Below are 18,238 nucleotides of genomic sequence, written 5' to 3' on the forward strand. Positions count from 1 at the left end.
TGACTTTATGTAGGCCCTAATAGCCCATGAACCTCTTAATGGGCGGACGCCTTTGGCGAACCACTCCAATAAAGTATACTTTATACAATGTCCATGGACATCAAATTTTCTCGACTGACAAAGGGAGGGGGTCATCTATTTTTCACGAAAAATGCAGGAGGGATCTATATTTTTTTGAACACGGGCAACAAGATTTTGCCCCCCCCCCCCCGCCGTACAAACTGAACGGTCCCTTACCTATACTGATATTTGAAATTCAAAATAGTTGTCATCCCTGTATTAATCTATGGGTAAACGCTACGTGTTTAACTTTCACCGAACAAAAATGATGGAAACAGTAATCTAAGAGCTTCGAAATTAGCTCCCCTAAGCCATAGACCAGAAGGCAAGTGTAGAAAATTTGAAGTCTGAATATCTGTGCTCAAGGGTCATTCTACTTAGATCAAGGGTCCTCAGGCTCCGATGATGATGATGTTGTTGTTTTATTATTGTTGTTGTTGTTGTTGATAGTATTTGCAGAAAAGAACAAAGTATGCACTGCGAAATTCAATACAGCCTAACTATACATGTGCGTTGCAGCCTAACTAAACTATGCGTTGCAAATTCAATACAGCCTAACTATACATGTGCGTTGCAAATTCAATACAGCCTAACTATACATGTGCGTTATTGCCTAACTATACATGTGCGTTGCAAATTCATACAGCCTAAGGTAATGTTAGGCTGTATTGAATTTGCAACGCACATGTATAGTTAGGCAACAACGCACATGTATAGTTAGGCTGTATTGAATTTGCAACGCACATGTATAGTTAGGCTGTATTGAATTTGCAACGCATAGTTTAGTTAGGCTGCAACGCACATGTACATGTATAGTTAGGCTGTATTGAATTTCGCAGCGCATACTTTGTTCTTTTCTGCAAATACTATCAACAACAACAATAATAAAAACAACAACATCATCATCATCGGAGCCTGAGGACCCTTCTACTTAGATTGGAGCCCTAAGCAATGCTACCCACATGTGCATTTGCTACCCAGGTCCACATGCAGTCCGTCATTTACTGTCTTTGGGGTTTCACATCTATGAAACCACAGCCAGTCACGTGACGTCATTTGATATAACCTGACCCACTTTTACCTTCGACTCCAGAAGCAATCAAAGCTATGGAGGAAGGGCTTTATCTCTGTATACATGTACCATATTTACGATATCGTATACAAAATAAAAAATAAAAATCTTACATGCTGTCACTTTGATTACTGTTATGCATTAAAAATGGAACCGCTTGAATCAAATCATGTATGAAAGATTTGAAATGTGTCTTCAGCATTTAAATGTATAAAAGTTGATATTAATCAAATCTCTTGAAGCACAGGCAGTCGGCTCAATGCAGGCAAACCGTCACTGTTGCAATCATTAAGAATTACTGTGACGGTTTGCTTGCAGTGAGCCAAATCCCTGTGTCTTGAACTACATCAATATTATCGCAGCATTTTTATTCGGCCATTCTGATCAGACTTATTAATCTTTAATCCTCGTGTACAGAACCGGTAGATTTTTCTGCGGAGAAACAAATGTCATTGAAGTACAACTAGGTTCGATGGTGAAACTTATCCATGAGGCAGAACGTCAGAGGTGGCTCGAAAATTACCATAAACTTGATAATCATGCATGTGTCCTGTTGTAAACGTACAGAATATTTTCATTCATTAATTTTTGCCAAAGCCGTCTCTCATTGGCCACATCGTGAGATCCCACGGCAGCTCTGGTTAGCTTCACGGGTTCGTCATCGTAATAATGCAAGGGAAAACGAGAGTCGTATCCAAAACCATACATATTGACCTCATCACACATATGCAGCGCCAGAAATGCAACCAAAGCCCCTGAAAGAAAATAATTATGACTTCAAGGAGCAATTAAACGAATGAATAATAGTTCGATTTTTTATTGCTATCGTTTCCAGTTTTTTAGAGTTTGTACACGTAAAATAGCAGTGCGTAAAACTTGCTGTTGTTTGTGTATTTTTAAAAATATGGCATGACTATATACAACACGATTAGAACTAATTTGGGATAATTGGATATCTTATTAATGCTGGTTTAATCAGCAAATGTAAGCTCATCTATTTTTCTTTTTTTTAATTGACTTATTTTTATGATTAATTTGTTATATCTCTAGGCCTACTTTCAGCTATCACTTTTGATAAATGTGAACAATTAAAAGATCCAATCATCCAAAATTAGTTCCAATCGTGTTATATGCAGCAACGTTAAACGATGGTATGGTCTGAAGCTATTTGTGAAATCGATTGCAGCATCTTTCATTATTTGAGTATCATTTCTAAAGCCGTTTTGCTTTTTTCGAATGTTAGTCTAAGAGTAGTCGTGCTTTGCGGAGCTTGTGAATTCTGCTTGTCAATACAAATCGATCAAAACTTAGGTACCTGTAGTTGGCCAGTTTGCCTTGGAATCTAAGAACCTGGTGAAGACGTATCTCATGAAGTCTGGGTGTATTATTTTCAACTTTCGCACATCAAGTTTAGGTTTTGATGGAGTCCTGTAGCGTGTGGAAGAAGAACGCAAACAGTATGATCGAACATGATTACATCATAGAGTATTTCAACGTACTCGATGGTTTACATGTAGTACGTCAAAGGTTTGTGGCGTTCAGTGTGCATACTTTTTGCAATAAAAATGGAATAAACTGGAAGGGTACCGACATAGTCGCAATAAATTCTACGATCAAAACCGGACAAAGCCTTCGAGAGTCCTCTGCAATATTCAAGATCAAAATACATGAAATGGCAGTTACTTTTAATATGAAGCAAGTCAGAAGTTTGTCGAAATGTGCGGCAACTCATACACAATACGGAAATATCTTTTTACCGGTCATACTGTCATTTTTTCCACAGTCCGTATGGTATTCTATGACTTCGAAACTCCCGGGCCAAACGCACACACTTGCGACTGACTTTACGTAAAGTATGATTTATTGAATATACATCAATTCTTAAAGCACTTGTAGGATAATGCTTTTGATGGAAATCCATATTTCATCGGGACCCATGAATATTAACATAATTATCTGTCAATGTCCGCAATTTAACCATCTTTGTTCCAGAATTATTCATCACGCAGGCACATCTCCTCGGTCCCAACAGCGCCCCCTGCATTCATCAAGCGACATGACATATAGAGAAAATCGCGTGTACGCCTAAAATGTTTACTGACCAATATGTCTGGCCGTTATCATAGGTGTGAAGTGGAGGTGTGTCGTTGCCTAGCATGGCCATAGCGTAGGCGATGTCATAGGGTCTGTAAATGACGTAAAAAGGCATGACCTGGAAGATGAAAAGAGAGAACGAAGTGAGTATAGAATAACAAATGAACGTTGATGAAATAGGAGACGGTGTTGAAGCTTTTCTCATGTGACCATCATAAATCTTCGATCGCCATAACGACCAGTGTTTTAGACATGCTGTATTATATAAATTTATTCCTCTTGTCGTGAAAGCATTTACGCAGCGACAGTGGTGTAAATCTTCAATACAAATAGGGTTTTGAATTCTTCAAAGTACGATGTCTCGGCTAAATTCTTTTAGTATCTAAACAGTGAACAAATTTGCATGTCCAAACAAACGTTTTGATTCTTCACTGCCAAGAGACCAAGTTATGGCAAAGTGTCTCTCAAGATGAAACATGATTTTCATCTATTTAATTCTTTCTGTGGAAATATTACGCTGCAGAATTCCGTACAGTAGCTAAACACCAATAACATACAGAATGCAATAAAAAATCACGTGCGGTCTATCTGCTGGTGAAATTTCCCTTGAGTCACGGCAATATTAATTTCGCGCCCTGCAAGGCTGGGCTGTTTTCAATAAAAAAGATTTCGCACCACATCCAGTTCTCCTTGACCCTATGTCGATATAAATATTGCTCGTCCCTTTAAAATGTCCATCTTTTTGAAAAAAATATACGACAACTGCGAATACCTTTTCCCGAGCAAATTATATGAGTTTCATAACATTTCGATTTTTCTTTCATGCAAAGAGAGAATTGTATCTGTTGAAAGTTGAATTTCAAATATAGTTCCACGTACCGAAGGATCTTGAATCTCCTTTGCATACTGGGACTCTGGGAAGAAAGTGTAGAAGGAGGTTCTTGTACCGACATCTTGGGCAAATCTGCCTTTAGTCAGTGCCCTGTTTACCCTATTTGAACGTATACAGCTTTGGTTAATAGTGGAAAAAGGCGCACGAGGAAATATCCTGAATTGTTCTATAGAGTGGGGCAATGACGTGGCACCTCTTATCAAGACACAACTTACTGACGAAATGCACGAAATTTACGTGCAAGCATCGCGTCGGACATGCGATTCGTGTCTGCGGTCTAAGATCTACATTCGATCAATCCATTAACAGTTTACTATGACCTGGGAGCACTGAGTCTACTCAGTCTTGCATCAGTCAAATTGATCAAATTGATTTTGATGGATCTGCAATGTGATGCGCACTGACGACAGCAGACCGTAGTCTTGAGGCTGGCACTGTCTCAGAAAGATGTACCTATATGAGCCGCTTTAACCCCCCCCCCCCCAATGCAGACCTTTGAACAGGGAAATATTGATAAAATGTACATCTTTGATCCCTGATCTTTTACTCTGTCACATCTTTGGCTCAAAATGAGTACTTCTGACCGAAAATGTAGTTTGGACTCTTCAGAGTACACCTGTACCAAATGCGGGGTGAGGCCCCCTGAAGTTACCCCGACTGTTCGATACAGGTTTTTGCTGCCTTGAGGCGGTAAAACAGTCAATTCTTTAAGTTTAAAGTGAGAGGAGTTATTTACCTAAAGACGTAGTCATGCCTATCAATTGTTCTCCCCATGTCGGAGCCATTGAGGACGCCTCCAAGTCCAACCACCGCACAGCGTACACACCTGCCACTCTCATTGTCAATTAAGACATCAGGATTTGTCAAATTTGGATTATTCAGTAACCTTCCTAGCACTGTGGGGTTCAATAAGACGTTACAGTATTATGTTAATGAAGAGAAAATAACTACATGTTTTGATCATAGTTTTGTTAAACTTCAACACACCACAAATATGCAATTACCTGTAGTGCAGTAGCTCGAGGTTTTGCCTGGGTATTTGGGTCGGACGGCAAAACCAGACCGTCCGACCCAAATACCAGGGCAAAACCTCGAGCTACTGTACTGCAGCTAATATGCAATATGCTAATTTATATAATTTATAACCTTTTTGTTATCTTTGGTGGGGGTACCCCGTTTTTTAAATGTGGAAGTGGGGTCAAACGGTTTTTGTTTCATTTTTTGTTTTTCATGATGAAAGGTCAGCCACTTTTTGATGTGAGCAAAAATAATCTACCGCCCCAACTGATCGTAAAGTCTTCAGTGAAGTGGTGTTCAGTACATCAATCGCCATGGTTACTATTACTCAAGAATCGCCACTATTCGGTACCAAAGCTTTTATAAACCTGGCAGTTTTATATTTATTGGTAAATTTAGTGACAAGTTGTAGACAAGTCGAAAACCTGGGACTAGCCCAGACAGAGGATATCGAATTTCTTACATCGCCGGTCTTGACCTTTCACCCCGAAGGGCAGTCTATAGTGTGACAGTTTGTAATAGTTAGTGAAGTTATTTATGTCTTCTTTGTCCATGAAAACCTTAATGTTTGGAATATATCGAGTCATAAACCATATCGATTTTCTTGGGTATCGGACGCAAGTCTGAAAATTAAAAGAAGGAATACATATAAAAGAGCTGATATCACACGTTATTTAGCGGTTACCAAGACATTAGTTATTGGGACTTACATGTTGAATTCTTGAATAACTCGAAACAAGGCCATCAATAACGTCATTTATAGCATCGTATTGGGGCATTTATGTTTATCTTTCGCTATTAATGGTGCTCGTTCATTTTTATGTGAAACTGTCCGCTTGAATGGGGTCGATAACTGGAAAGATGTTTTTCCTGTAAAGTGGTTTTATCAAAAAACAGGAAAACGAACGAAAGTTGCAAACTTTCTATACTTGTTAAGGGACATAAACTTAAATGCATGCTAGGAAGTAGGGTAAGCCTTGTACGAGTTCAACGTATAGAAAGTAGCAAAGTCGAAATTAAGTTTGTAACCGCTCCTTCATATCGGAGGTGGGAAATGAACACTTGTTTCTCAGTCGCTTCACAAGTGCAAATTAATCATAACTCGGCCGACAAGGGTTAAGTTTAGCAAAACAAACGTGTTTCTCGGAGACCAAAGAAAACGTGCTTGAAAACTGAGGTATCGGGATGCCACAGCGGGAACAACGCATGCGCGCACTTGCTCCAAAGCAAGTTTCTCTCGTCGTTTTAATTACTACTTTACTGTAAAAGTAACTCACCGAGGGCTTGTGGTGTACATTTGTCATGTAAGGCATCGAATTTAGCTTCACATTTTGTATCGGAGGAGGTGGAAATGGTGGTTGTTCCAGTATATCTTCTATATTTTCCAATACACTAAATTCGTCGTTACTTTTTTTACTATGCTCTCGTTGTAGCTCAGTCGGAGTGCTCTGCCCGACATTTCTCGCAATTTGGCTGTCTTCTTCCTGGCTTCGTTCAAGTATCTTCGGTTCGTTCGCTTCTTTCAAAATCTCTCTGAGTTCCATCAAAAGATCACTTCGCCTTTTTTCCTGACCAAGACTTCTTAATTTCAGCAATAGTTCTTCAATCCTTGTAATTTGGTACTGTAGCTGTCTGTATCCTACGCCATTAACGTCCCCTGTCTCTGCCTTGACCCCCAGAAGTCTAGCGATTTTTGCAAGTTTATTAGAATCTAATATATTCGGAGCTGCGTCGTGGGGACTGATTCGGCGACCACGTAAGCTTTTAACATCGTCTCTAGATGTTTTAATTGACCTGTCAAACAGCAGACAGTATCATATTATCAACATGATATAAACTCATTAACGACAGTAGAAAGATGTTTGCGGCTAAAACACATAATTTTGTTACTTTTTTCTGCATTGCTTGGTTGATTCATGGTGCGATACAGTTAAGTTGATGTGCCGACTTATTCAGAAACGGGGAAAACATACAAAAATGTCTGACAAAGTCACTTTCTACGGAGAGTGTTTTTGTTCACCGTAGATTTCTTTGGAAAGCCAGATGCATTATCTTAAAATATTGATTCTGTCGATTCAATATCTACAACCTTCGCTGCAGACAGGAGAGGTATTAACGGGGTTTCTTGTATTTGACAGAAATATATACAAATAGATAACATTTGCTGGAAAAGACCGAGTGCATACCTTGACGTGAAGTATGGTGAGATGATTCCAAGCCTAATTATTGCACACTCAGTTACTTTATACTATTTCAACGCATAGTCGATTGAAAAACAGATAACAAACACACGCCTTTGAACTATCTTTAAGTTTTGCACATCCATTCCCGTGACATTACAGGTCTGATATTGATGTTTAGATCGATATTTGCCCCAAATTTTGGCAAGAGCTTTGAATAGTACGTACACAAGGTTAACGAAAATAGTTCTTTATCTATCAACATTGTGATGCGCAAACGTAAAAAAAAACCATGTTTGGGGACCTGGCCACAAGATGTAGGTAAACAAAAGCGCAAAACAGATAAATTTGTTCGAATCTGTTTCTGCAGCAGGCAATATCGCAAATGCGACGCTGTATCCCCCCCAAGGACTTCGCAACAAACCAACAATCACCACCAGCATTACCGCAAAGTTTTTCGTGTGCACTCACCTGAGATATGAACGCTCATATTGAAATCCAAGAAGGTAACCTGAGATGAAACAACTCATGGCCATTGACAGTAGAATAAATGGTCTGTGGAAGCGACGATATCGGAACATTGTACTTAAAACCAATGTAGGATGGTCGCTTATCTAAAATGGTGACTTCATCTGTATACACCCATCGCTGCATATCTGCATAGAATAGAACATTTCTCAACAGAATGTAAAGGATATTTCATACTGAATGGTTTCAATTATGACACCAAGCTTTGGAATCAACAAACATTATATCGGAAAAAAACAACGGACTATACTAACATCAAATCACCTTTCATTACGAATTCTATATTATTTTCTGTTCATACGATGCCGCAAGATGGAAATGGGCAACACCATTAGGTATAGTACGACAAAGTATTGCCACTTCTTACTAATTTTGTTTGTTCTCTACCAGTTGCGTACAGATTTAGCTTTTTTATTATTCTATTAATGCTGGGGTAATTTTGGTTCTATAGTGCATGAATGGCATAGCCTTAATAAATACATACAACATGTGTGTCTGCGACACGTGGAACAGACACAGTCGACCATCAGTCCGGGTCAGCTCCAATATTGGAGACTCATTATGATAATGTATTCCGGCATTCAGCCAATCATCGACCAGATTACATCATTAATAAAGTACAGGTCACGCTGGGTCATAAATTACCCACCAAGTGTGATCGGCAGTTTTGGGCCGCTTATTAAGCCCCTGTCTTGTGAATTTCGACGAATTTTGACAGTAAACATAATCCACGTGTTCTGCAGAAGGTCATGTCCAACAAGGAGTCCGATTAGTGAACAAATATTCGAAATATTGACGATTCATTTCTACCCCCAGTTTATCGATTTCGCTCAAGTACCGAGAATCATTTTGTGGATGTTCGTCATCTCTGTTAGAAATACTGTTATAAAGGTTATTTGTGTAGGTACGCGTATAACATTTTGCAAGAAAGAAGAGCAATGTCAGAGCTTTAAAACGATATCTGTTTTGTAGTTGTTAAACGCAGACTAAAAATGGTACGCGATTTGAAAATGTGTTGACAGAGTGGCCACACAACTGTTCCCCATACGGTAGAATTTGTATCGCTGCCATCTCCGATACAAATGGGGTATTCTGAATGATCTGTGTAGGTACACGATTTATATTTCGCAGGACTTCAAGCCAGAGTCTAGGAATCACAGCGATATATGGGGTTTGGTTGTCTTAGCCAGAATAAAACTGGTACGCGATTTTGAAATTGTGTTTTGACAGAGTGGCCACACAACTGTTCGACATTATGACAGAATACGGCGCGGGAGTTCGACACAGTATGGCGTACGTAACGAAGGACGCATGTGGAGGTTGCCAGGAAATACAATTTTTACTGATGGCGCGCTGGCCGCTGATTGGCTAATGAGAGGGGAAATATTATGGTATAGCGTCTCCAATTTTGGAGCTGACCCGGACTGACCATGAATCACAGTATTAGACGGAGACTATACATCAAATCGTTTCGGTAAACATTTTCAGACCTGTATGTCTGTTTGTATGAATTCTGTGGCGTTCATGAGAAAATTGACAAATTACCGACATTCTTTACCGATGAACATCGATAATTATAAAACAGCCTTAATAATTTGATTCTTTTTGACAATCTATTGTTTTCAAACAAACAACCATCCAGTCATTTACTACAGTAAGATACTACCATATAATATTCTCTCATCTGCCACAGTAAAAGACCATCTATTGAACTGTTACAGGGATGTAGTGATTCTTAAACTATCAATTATCTGCATTGAATGCGATCAGTGAATGAATGATCATGGACACGTAATAAATATAAATGCAAACGAATAAAGACCTAGTCTGGCGACTGTGTGGGGTCATACAAATCGCGATCGATTTTAGTGTAATTTCTCTTTGTATGTTGTTTTGGAAGATCGATAAAAAGAAGACAACGACGAAATAAAACAATCAATTACGATTACAGATAAAAACTGGATAAATCAGTAGTCCATTGATTTGTCAGTATCATGTAGATGTCACCTTTACACTGTAACGTAGCCTGGCATTTCTTCCCAATGGTGGAGGGACGGTGATATTTACGATTTATTTGAGGCTTTGCTGACCAATTACTCTAAGTTATTATTATCATTATTATTTATTATAAAGCCTTCAAAAGAGAAGTTCGAAACGGACGAACAGACATTTAACAAATTGTAATATTTTTACAATACTACGATGCTCGACTGGGCATGCATACCTAATATTCTATATTGGTAACAAATATAATTATCCATATATTGTGAATGACAAAAAAGGACTGCAATTTTAGAATCAGCATTCGTCGCTCTATATAAAAAAGTACTATAAAACCTCCACTACTGAACCGTTGATGTATACTTACATACCAAAGACAAAAAGGAATTAAACTATATTTGATCACATTCCCTACCTTTGAAAATGTGTATATATCAACAGTACTCTGTATTCGGTGTGATATTCAATCATCCCAGTCACGTTGTTGATCGAACAGTTTATGAGATAAATATAATATCCCACCAGTTGATCAATTGCAAGACCCACGGCTGTAGTGACGTATGAACTTCCGCCGTCTTGTTTTTACATTTTGAATTCGAATATTGACAAAAAAGAAGGAAAATATTGAGTCGACGTCGATGCTAAATATCGACTGGAAATTTCGAATTGGAGTCATTGTTTGCACAGGTCAATTTGTTTGTCACAGATGTGACCGTCATAATACCTAACCTTTCGAAGTCGTCCAATGCGCACACCATATGATACAGGATAATATTTGCATGCCGATTGAACATGGAAATATTTAAACTGGATGAATGATGGAAGAGAGAATGCAATTACTTGTTTTCCATATTACGTAAATTGATAGTTCACCCTAAATGCGTTTACATATTTAAGAAAACAAGAAGGAAAAAGCGGCAAAAAAATTAACAGCCGCTCGTAAAACACAATTTGTACCATGGAGTGGTAACCGGTTATGCTTGTGTTGCTGTGACTTTGTCTATACACGGTGATGGACTGTGGTATGGGCCGACAATGGATAGCTGGCACCAATAGACAAATTGGATTTTCTTAAAGTTGGAATTAGAGATTCTACTTCAAAATTTAATGAAGTATTCTCCACACACAAATCTGCTTTATCTATCTATCTTTATCTATGCTTTATCTTTATCTGCCCAGCATATCTACAGCGTTTCGGAAGCCAAAAAGTAGACTTGGTTCAAGTCGGTGAATTTTTAACAATAAAATCATTTATGATAGTTTCTCTTGTGTCTCTACGATTTCGTACAAACCTATTGGGAATCTGGTAGCCCAGGCCAGGTTTTCCCACGATTGAGTGCGTCACCTGTGAGTCTGCGCAGTATAGTGAGTTAGTTTCTGCCCTGTATAGCGTTCACCCCACTCATCGCGTCAATTTCACTCACGCGCGCGCGTTCACTCCACTCAAACATTCACAAATCACAGACTTAAACCAAGTCTAGCCAAAAAGCTTCCCCGCAGAAATCCCGGACTGGTTTTATAATGCGTAATCCAAGTTTCATCACAGGGTGTTGTCTAAATGTCCGTCCCCAGGGGTGAGTAGGTGTTTCGTTGTATTGCTAATAAAGATATATTCTACCAACCTTTGGTGTTTTGGTCTTAAACTTAGCACTGCCCTTGACAATCTTGCGTTAACGTTTTATCAACATGCTGTATCTATTATCTGATGAGTTTGAGTGCCTAATTGGCCAAAGTAATCAAGGGTAAATTACTAAGCTGTGGACGCTGTCACCAGATTATCACCGGATTAAATTTGACAAAGTCAACAACGAACGCGCCAGTAAGGTCTTCAGTTATACCTTACTGGCGCGTTCGTTGTTGACTTTGTCAAATTTAATCCGGTGATAATCTGGTGACAGCGTCCACAGCTTAGTAATTTACCCTTGCTTACTTTGGCCAATTAGGCACTCAAACTCATCAGATAATAGATACAGCATGTTGATAAAACGTTAACGCAAGATTGTCAAGGGCAGTGCTAAGTTTAAGACCAAAACACCAAAGGTTGGTAGAACATATCTTTATCAGCAATACAACGAAACACCTACTCACCCCTGGGGACGGACATTTAGACAACACCCTGTGGTTTCATATGAAGAGCCACCTTTATACTTTGATCAAACAAGAACTGCGCGGTTCACTGCTGCTGTGATTGGCTGTTTTTGTGCATCTGCTCCAAAACTTGTAGTTGATTGGTCGTTTGTAAGTGATTAACCATCTGGCTAAAGCTTGCTACACATTATCAGCTACTCAGTAAATCTAAACTGGTTTGAACTGGCAAAGAAATGTTTCCATTTTAAAACATTGAGGTTTTTCCTTAGAAATTTGAAAGATCACTCTTTTGTGCACTATACTAAATGCTAGAAGCTTGACAGGGGAACATCTGTCAGGCAGACATAGCAGTAGACAAACTTTTAAAGACGAGTAGCAGGATTTTGATTATTTTTTATGAATTTTTATGTCAATCACAAGTTTTTGTTCTAATCCCATAAAAATGTTGAAACACCCACTGTTTAGCTTGCTAATACATACATCTCTACCTGTAGAATGCACTGTTATTGTTTACATTTGAATTCTAGTCCGGACTTGAATTCACTTGTCAACAATAACAGTGCAGTCTGCACATGTACAGGCTGAGTTGACAAGCTGAATACTGTGTATCTCAACATGCTTTGTAGAGTAGAAAGAGATACAGGAGTTGACATCAATAATAAAAGTGACAAAAAATCATGAAAATTCAGCTACTGGCACTGATAAGTCACACAAACATGTACAAATGACAATAATTCAACAAATGAATAAAGGAAAATGATTCATCTTTTATTCTACAAAACACATAGTGAAATAAAGACAATACATAAATAATGCTGAACATTACACAAATACCATCTCCTATGCATTTTAAGGTAAGTTGGCATCCGTTTAACCTTTGGTTTTCACACTTAAAAAAAAAGAATGGAAACAACAAAATGAAGATGGAGAAATTCACTCCAACAAGGAATCAATTAACAATCTTTGAGAATTTATCACTCTCTCTGTCAGGCAGAAATAATGTGCTAGGCATTACATTTGAATTATTAAAATTACATCTTCACTACAATTGTAATTACACACAATGGATGTATGGGTGCATACAATTACAATGATTTATTTAAGTTCATTGGAAGATACTGAAAACTGTTCCTGTCACAGACACCCAGGGACAACAGAATCTGTTGATTTGTTGCGTACCAATTCCTGTCTTATCAAACTTTCAACCTCCCCTGCATAGCCATGGTATGACCTCATTATTTGAAATAGATCTTTGGAATCCTCCACAAAGATGGGGAGGAGGGTTAAAATATTTAACATCAAAGAAGACTATACACAGCATGAAATTATCGCTATGTAAGAAGTAGAAAGTACTACATCAACTTGACATTTTATACACAAAAGTAAAATATAAACCCATAATTTTTATGGCAGACATGTAAGGAAACTGTGCTCCTTTTATTCATTGTCAGCTTCAAGTTCTTCAACATTTGGTGTTTGCTTTGTTTGTCTACAACTGCATAAATTATTGGAGACAATCAGATTAGTCCATTTCAGGGTAAATGCAATGTTACTCATATTGACAATCAGTAGCTGTTCTTGCAGAGGGGGGTGACAGAGGGTGGAAACACAGATGGACGGACGGTGTCAAAGATGAAATTTTCACACAATGCTACAGACATATATTGCTCTACAGACTTGTTGCATCATCTGGACTTGCTTCTGAATGAAGTCATTGTTGTTCTAGAAACTAAAGTCAAATATCTTTATGGAGAGATAAGAGTCCCTTGGGAAGAATTGTGATGTACTAACTTGCAGGCTGTATGGCCATGTCCAATATATCTACTTCTTTCAACAATCAAAGCCAGATTTTGAAGTCAGATGAAATCTACAATCCTAGAAAAATGACTATAGGAAGTCGATGGATATCAGAGTACACTGTAGAAAATGGAGAATGCGTAGGCTTGAAGTTTTACAAATGTACGTAAGTCGAAAACATGGATGTTCTGGACTTGTCAGCATGAACAGATAATATGTACATATTGTGCGATACAATAGAGCAATGGTATTTCTATCATTGGATCAACATTTTCTGCCATTCATAATCCTCATCTGACAGTCTATGATCAGACTTTCCACTTCCCTTATGATTGCTATGGTAATCCTCGAGTCATGTGACCATTTTGACCAATAGGAGTGTGGAAGGACATTCATCATTCTTCAGTCACATGTTCATTTTTGGCCAATAGAGAGCTGTACTTGACACTGCAGCTTGCCTCATGATGTTGAATGGTTAAAAATAATCTCATTGCAAAGATAACAATCTGCATTCTTACCAAAACTTAAGCAAAACATTGCACTGAATGTAAGATTTTCTGGCATTATGTCTGACATGACCACACACTTGAAAATAAATTGTAGACATCCCTTCACTGGTTTCCTACCGTAAACAATTTCACAAGACACTCTAGCTACAGTAGTAAAACTCATAAACTTGTAACTCTCACTTCAAGGAAATCCAGGAAAAGACTTAAAGATTAACCTTCTGAAGAAAAGGTTTGTGCAAAATTCATTTTAGTTGTGGTGATGAAAAATCTACTTCTGATAATCATCATAATCTCATAATGAGCAACTCCAAACGCTATTTGCTCATTTGTCTCACAGTGGCACATAGTAGCCCTAAAATCCATATCAAAATACCTCATTTTTGGGAGTAAAATTATCTCTTGGGATATTCCACATTAGACATTTCAGCTTTTTCTCTCCTAGTGTTTTTTTTTGTCAAGATATGTACAGAAGACCAAGGAAATGAAGAAGACAAGTTGACAGCTGTCATACAGAGATTTCATGATGAAATCTGCCGACTGCTGATCTGATAAGAGATGTACTCGGGGGAAAAAGAATAACAGAATAAGGACAGGAAAAGTATGACAAAATTTAAAAAAATCACACAACACTGGAAAAAACTTTGTAAATACAGAAAGGAATGAAAACTGGTTTTGAACATTAAAACAACACTGGCTTGTATAATGCTCTATCCTGATGAACTTACTATAAAAATAAATACCTCACAGAAGAATTTTCACATGCATTTCATTGTTGGCTGTGAGCGTAGGTTGAATAGGTTGTAGAATCAGTTCAATTCATTGATAGGGCAGTGCTCATACTTAGCAATTTTACTTTGGAACATTTCAAAATGCTCTCACATCTCTTTGGATTGACATTTCAACAATCGCTTCAGATTAACATTTTTTTTGTTTTGCAATTGCAATTGTTTCATCTAATCTGAGCATAATTAATGAAATACAGTTTGAAGCTGTAAATACCGTTCATATCTCTGTGCATTTCCCAGCTTACTGGGCTGATAGCACATTGTAAAGACATCGATCATATCTAAACTTCTCAATCTGTAATGGCAGACTTTTGTATTTTGTACTCTTTTGATACACTGCATCTACAGACAGGCCAAATGGACAAAAACAATTTAAGGCAGACGTTTTGAATACCATGGTCATCGCACTATGATAGACCTGCCTGGATTCACGTTTTAGTGTACATTATACACGATATTGTATTGTTATTAAAGCATTTGATTCAAGTTTCCTCAATCACAATGGCTAATGATGACAGAGTATGACTCTGCGATGTCATTACAAAAAAACAACATATGCCTGCGACAGTAATGTCATCAGTAGAGCATGGCCTAGCACTGTGATGTCATCAGTAGAGCATGGCCTAGCACTGTGATGTCATCAGTAGAGCATGGCCTAGCACTGTGATGTCATCAGTAGAGCATGGCCTAGCACTGTGATGTCATCAGTAGAGCATGGCCTAGCACTGTGATGTCATCAGTAGAGCATGGCCTAGCACTGTGATGTCATCAAGTACAGCATGGCCTAGCACTGTGATGTCATCAAGTACAGCATGGCCTAGCACTGTGATGTCATCAGTACAGCATGGCCTAGCACTGTGATGTCATCAGTACAGCATGGCCTAGCACTGTGATGTCATCAGTACAGCATGGCCTAGCACGGTGATGTCATTACTAATATACATCACTTGGTATTAATTGGGATACAATTCTATGATTTTACATCTCCTCAAAAACACCATTGATACAAGCGGTGAAGCCATCTGAAGAGGATATTACCAATTTTGCATAATGACTTACAAAATAATACATGTCCAGTGTAACATGCTGTACAGCAAGGTGTACTCATTCCTTGTCTATGAAATATTTCCCACAATAAATTACACCTTAATTTAAGTCCATTTATATTTCTTTTAAAATTTTTGGCTGTTCTATGTCACATATGTGTACCTGTTCTGTCAGTTGCCCAACTGTGGATGAGTTTCTTTGACATATTAACGTAGCAATAAATTATGAGCATGATTTTAGGATTTTTGATAGGTGAGACTTGTTCATGACTGAGGACCGTTGCACAATGGAGGTCACGTTGTTTCATTGCTTGTATGCAGATCATCGGTAATCTCCAACAAATGTAACATTATGTTCATTATTCATAACACCGTCAAAGACAACGGACAACATGTAGATACAGTGTCTCAAAGTTCAACTGTGACTCTCCTTGCATAGCACACGACTGGACACCGACTAGACATCAGTGCGATTGTACAAATAGAGAATGTTCTCATCCGTCAGTTTCCGCCACAGCTGCCTTTCATTGTCCACGTCATGTGACCCAACCGACGCCCTCGTCAGCTCAACCTTGGTTGAGTCGTAGTAGTGCATGGGAAAACGGGCATCGTAACCAAAGCCATACATATTCACTTCATCACATAGGTGTATTGCTAGGAACACCACCAAAGCACCTGGAAATAGGAAACACGTTTTAGATGAGGGTTCTGAGGGTTGATCAATGGTGCATTTGCAAGTTTTCTTCTCACATAGGATTTTTTGAATATCAGTCACAGCACTGGACTTCACTGACTATATTAACAATAGATTTGTTGACCAAATGTTACCCTGTTATATTCAGTGTCCACCATGATATGTTATTGCTCAACACTTAGGTGGGAAAACTAAAGAAATCAAAGTTGAAATGCTGAAATAATCTCTAAGTCTACACCCCTTGTATGAGTCAAAACATTTGCTATGTTTGTGATTTTAAGGTAGCCAACAGTAGGAACTGCATTGCTGAAATGTCAATATAATTTGGTCTGATCTGGCACTCATCATTGCTATAATCTGAAGCGAAGAATACAATCCCACAATGTTCAAGTTCATGGACTCTGAAAGACCAACATATGCATCCCAGTGGGATTTTCAGTATTTTCAGTAGTATGGTATGGCACTATGTAGGCATGTATACATTGACAGATGGCATACCTGTTGTCGGCCTGTAAGCCTTGGAATCCAGGAACCTGGTGAAGACGTATCTCATAAAATCCGGGTGAACTATTTTTAACTTGTGTACATCAAGCATTGGCTTTGGTGGATTCCTGGAAACATGAAAAGGTAAAATAAAATCCTCAGGCCATGATCAGAGAAATTGGACGATGTGTCATCATTATTGATGATACTGAATGTAGACGAGGTTGATATGTGATATGTCCTTTTGTAAATGTATGCATTTTGTGCTATGTTCGTGTGTGTATGTGCTGTTCACCATGACAACCATAGCTGACTCCCCTCCAGCTAATCAAATCTGTCTGGATTACCACTTCAGCTGCTTCATAACAACCGTTGAAAGCATTGGTCGCTTTGACGCTACATTGGGAAACACAGAACAGTGTTATCTTGCCAAGTAGCATAGACAAATGGAGAAACAGGAGATTCAGTTCGCCTGACAACACTCAATATAGTGCAGAATCGACATTCTGACAACTGGAGGAACTGATCTGTTGACACTGAAAGAACTGACATTCTCACAACTTACAGCGTAGACACTGAGAAGGCCTTAATTTACTCACTACACTATTTAAGGGGGCACTGCACCCAACACAGCATATTTTGCTCAAAAATCACGTTTTTGCAAATATTCATTCAATTTTAATTAATATGTTAACCATGTTGGTGGGGTTCACCTTTTAGCTTGTCAGGCAGTTGTAAGTTTCACAATAAAGAAGTGTTAATTCATGCAAATGAATGCAAATCACCCGATTTCCTGGCTTCTTTTTGTTCCCAATTTCAAAATTTCCAAAGAATTTAACTCCCCTCTTGCTAGGTCAAATTTTCTGAAATTTTCACATTATGTTCTTTAAATGCTCTTTAAAAAACCGACTATTTTGTTTGGCAATAAAGTTCTTACATTTTAAATGAGAGGCATTTCAAATTTACTAATGATTTTAATCACTTTTTTGTGT

The 18,238-nt window shown here is 38.3% G+C and overlaps 2 protein-coding genes across 10 annotated transcripts in view; both read right to left on the reverse strand.

The window, feature by feature from the left end:
* Positions 1-1,421: 1,421 nt before the first annotated feature.
* Positions 1,422-10,527, reverse strand: LOC139140050 (CMP-N-acetylneuraminate-beta-galactosamide-alpha-2,3-sialyltransferase 1-like). The gene is made up of 9 exons (XM_070709046.1): positions 10,260-10,527; positions 7,787-7,971; positions 6,413-6,929; positions 5,599-5,758; positions 4,855-5,014; positions 4,106-4,217; positions 3,235-3,344; positions 2,448-2,560; positions 1,422-1,887 (listed from the first exon to the last, which is right to left on the reverse strand). The coding sequence occupies exons 2-9, from the start codon at positions 7,894-7,896 to the stop codon at positions 1,670-1,672; spliced, it is 1,500 nt and encodes a 499-aa protein (XP_070565147.1). The 5' UTR covers positions 7,897-7,971; positions 10,260-10,527; the 3' UTR covers positions 1,422-1,669.
* A 2,152-nt stretch (positions 10,528-12,679) lies between these two features.
* The window catches only part of LOC139140051 (alpha-N-acetylgalactosaminide alpha-2,6-sialyltransferase 2-like), a 61,869-nt gene continuing 56,310 nt past the window's right edge, over positions 12,680-18,238 (reverse strand). For all 9 annotated transcript variants that reach the window (XM_070709048.1, XM_070709052.1, XM_070709050.1 and 6 more), the window contains exons 8-9: positions 17,262-17,374; positions 12,680-16,744 (exon numbers count right to left, since the gene is read on the reverse strand). In XM_070709048.1, coding sequence (XP_070565149.1) covers positions 16,527-16,744; positions 17,262-17,374 — 331 coding nt within the window. In that variant the 3' untranslated portion in view covers positions 12,680-16,526. The remainder of the gene's footprint in view (positions 16,745-17,261; positions 17,375-18,238) is intronic.

The sequence above is a fragment of the Ptychodera flava genome, chromosome 9 (genome assembly GCF_041260155.1).
Source record: "Ptychodera flava strain L36383 chromosome 9, AS_Pfla_20210202, whole genome shotgun sequence".
In the NCBI taxonomy this organism is placed as follows: domain Eukaryota; kingdom Metazoa; phylum Hemichordata; class Enteropneusta; family Ptychoderidae; genus Ptychodera; species Ptychodera flava.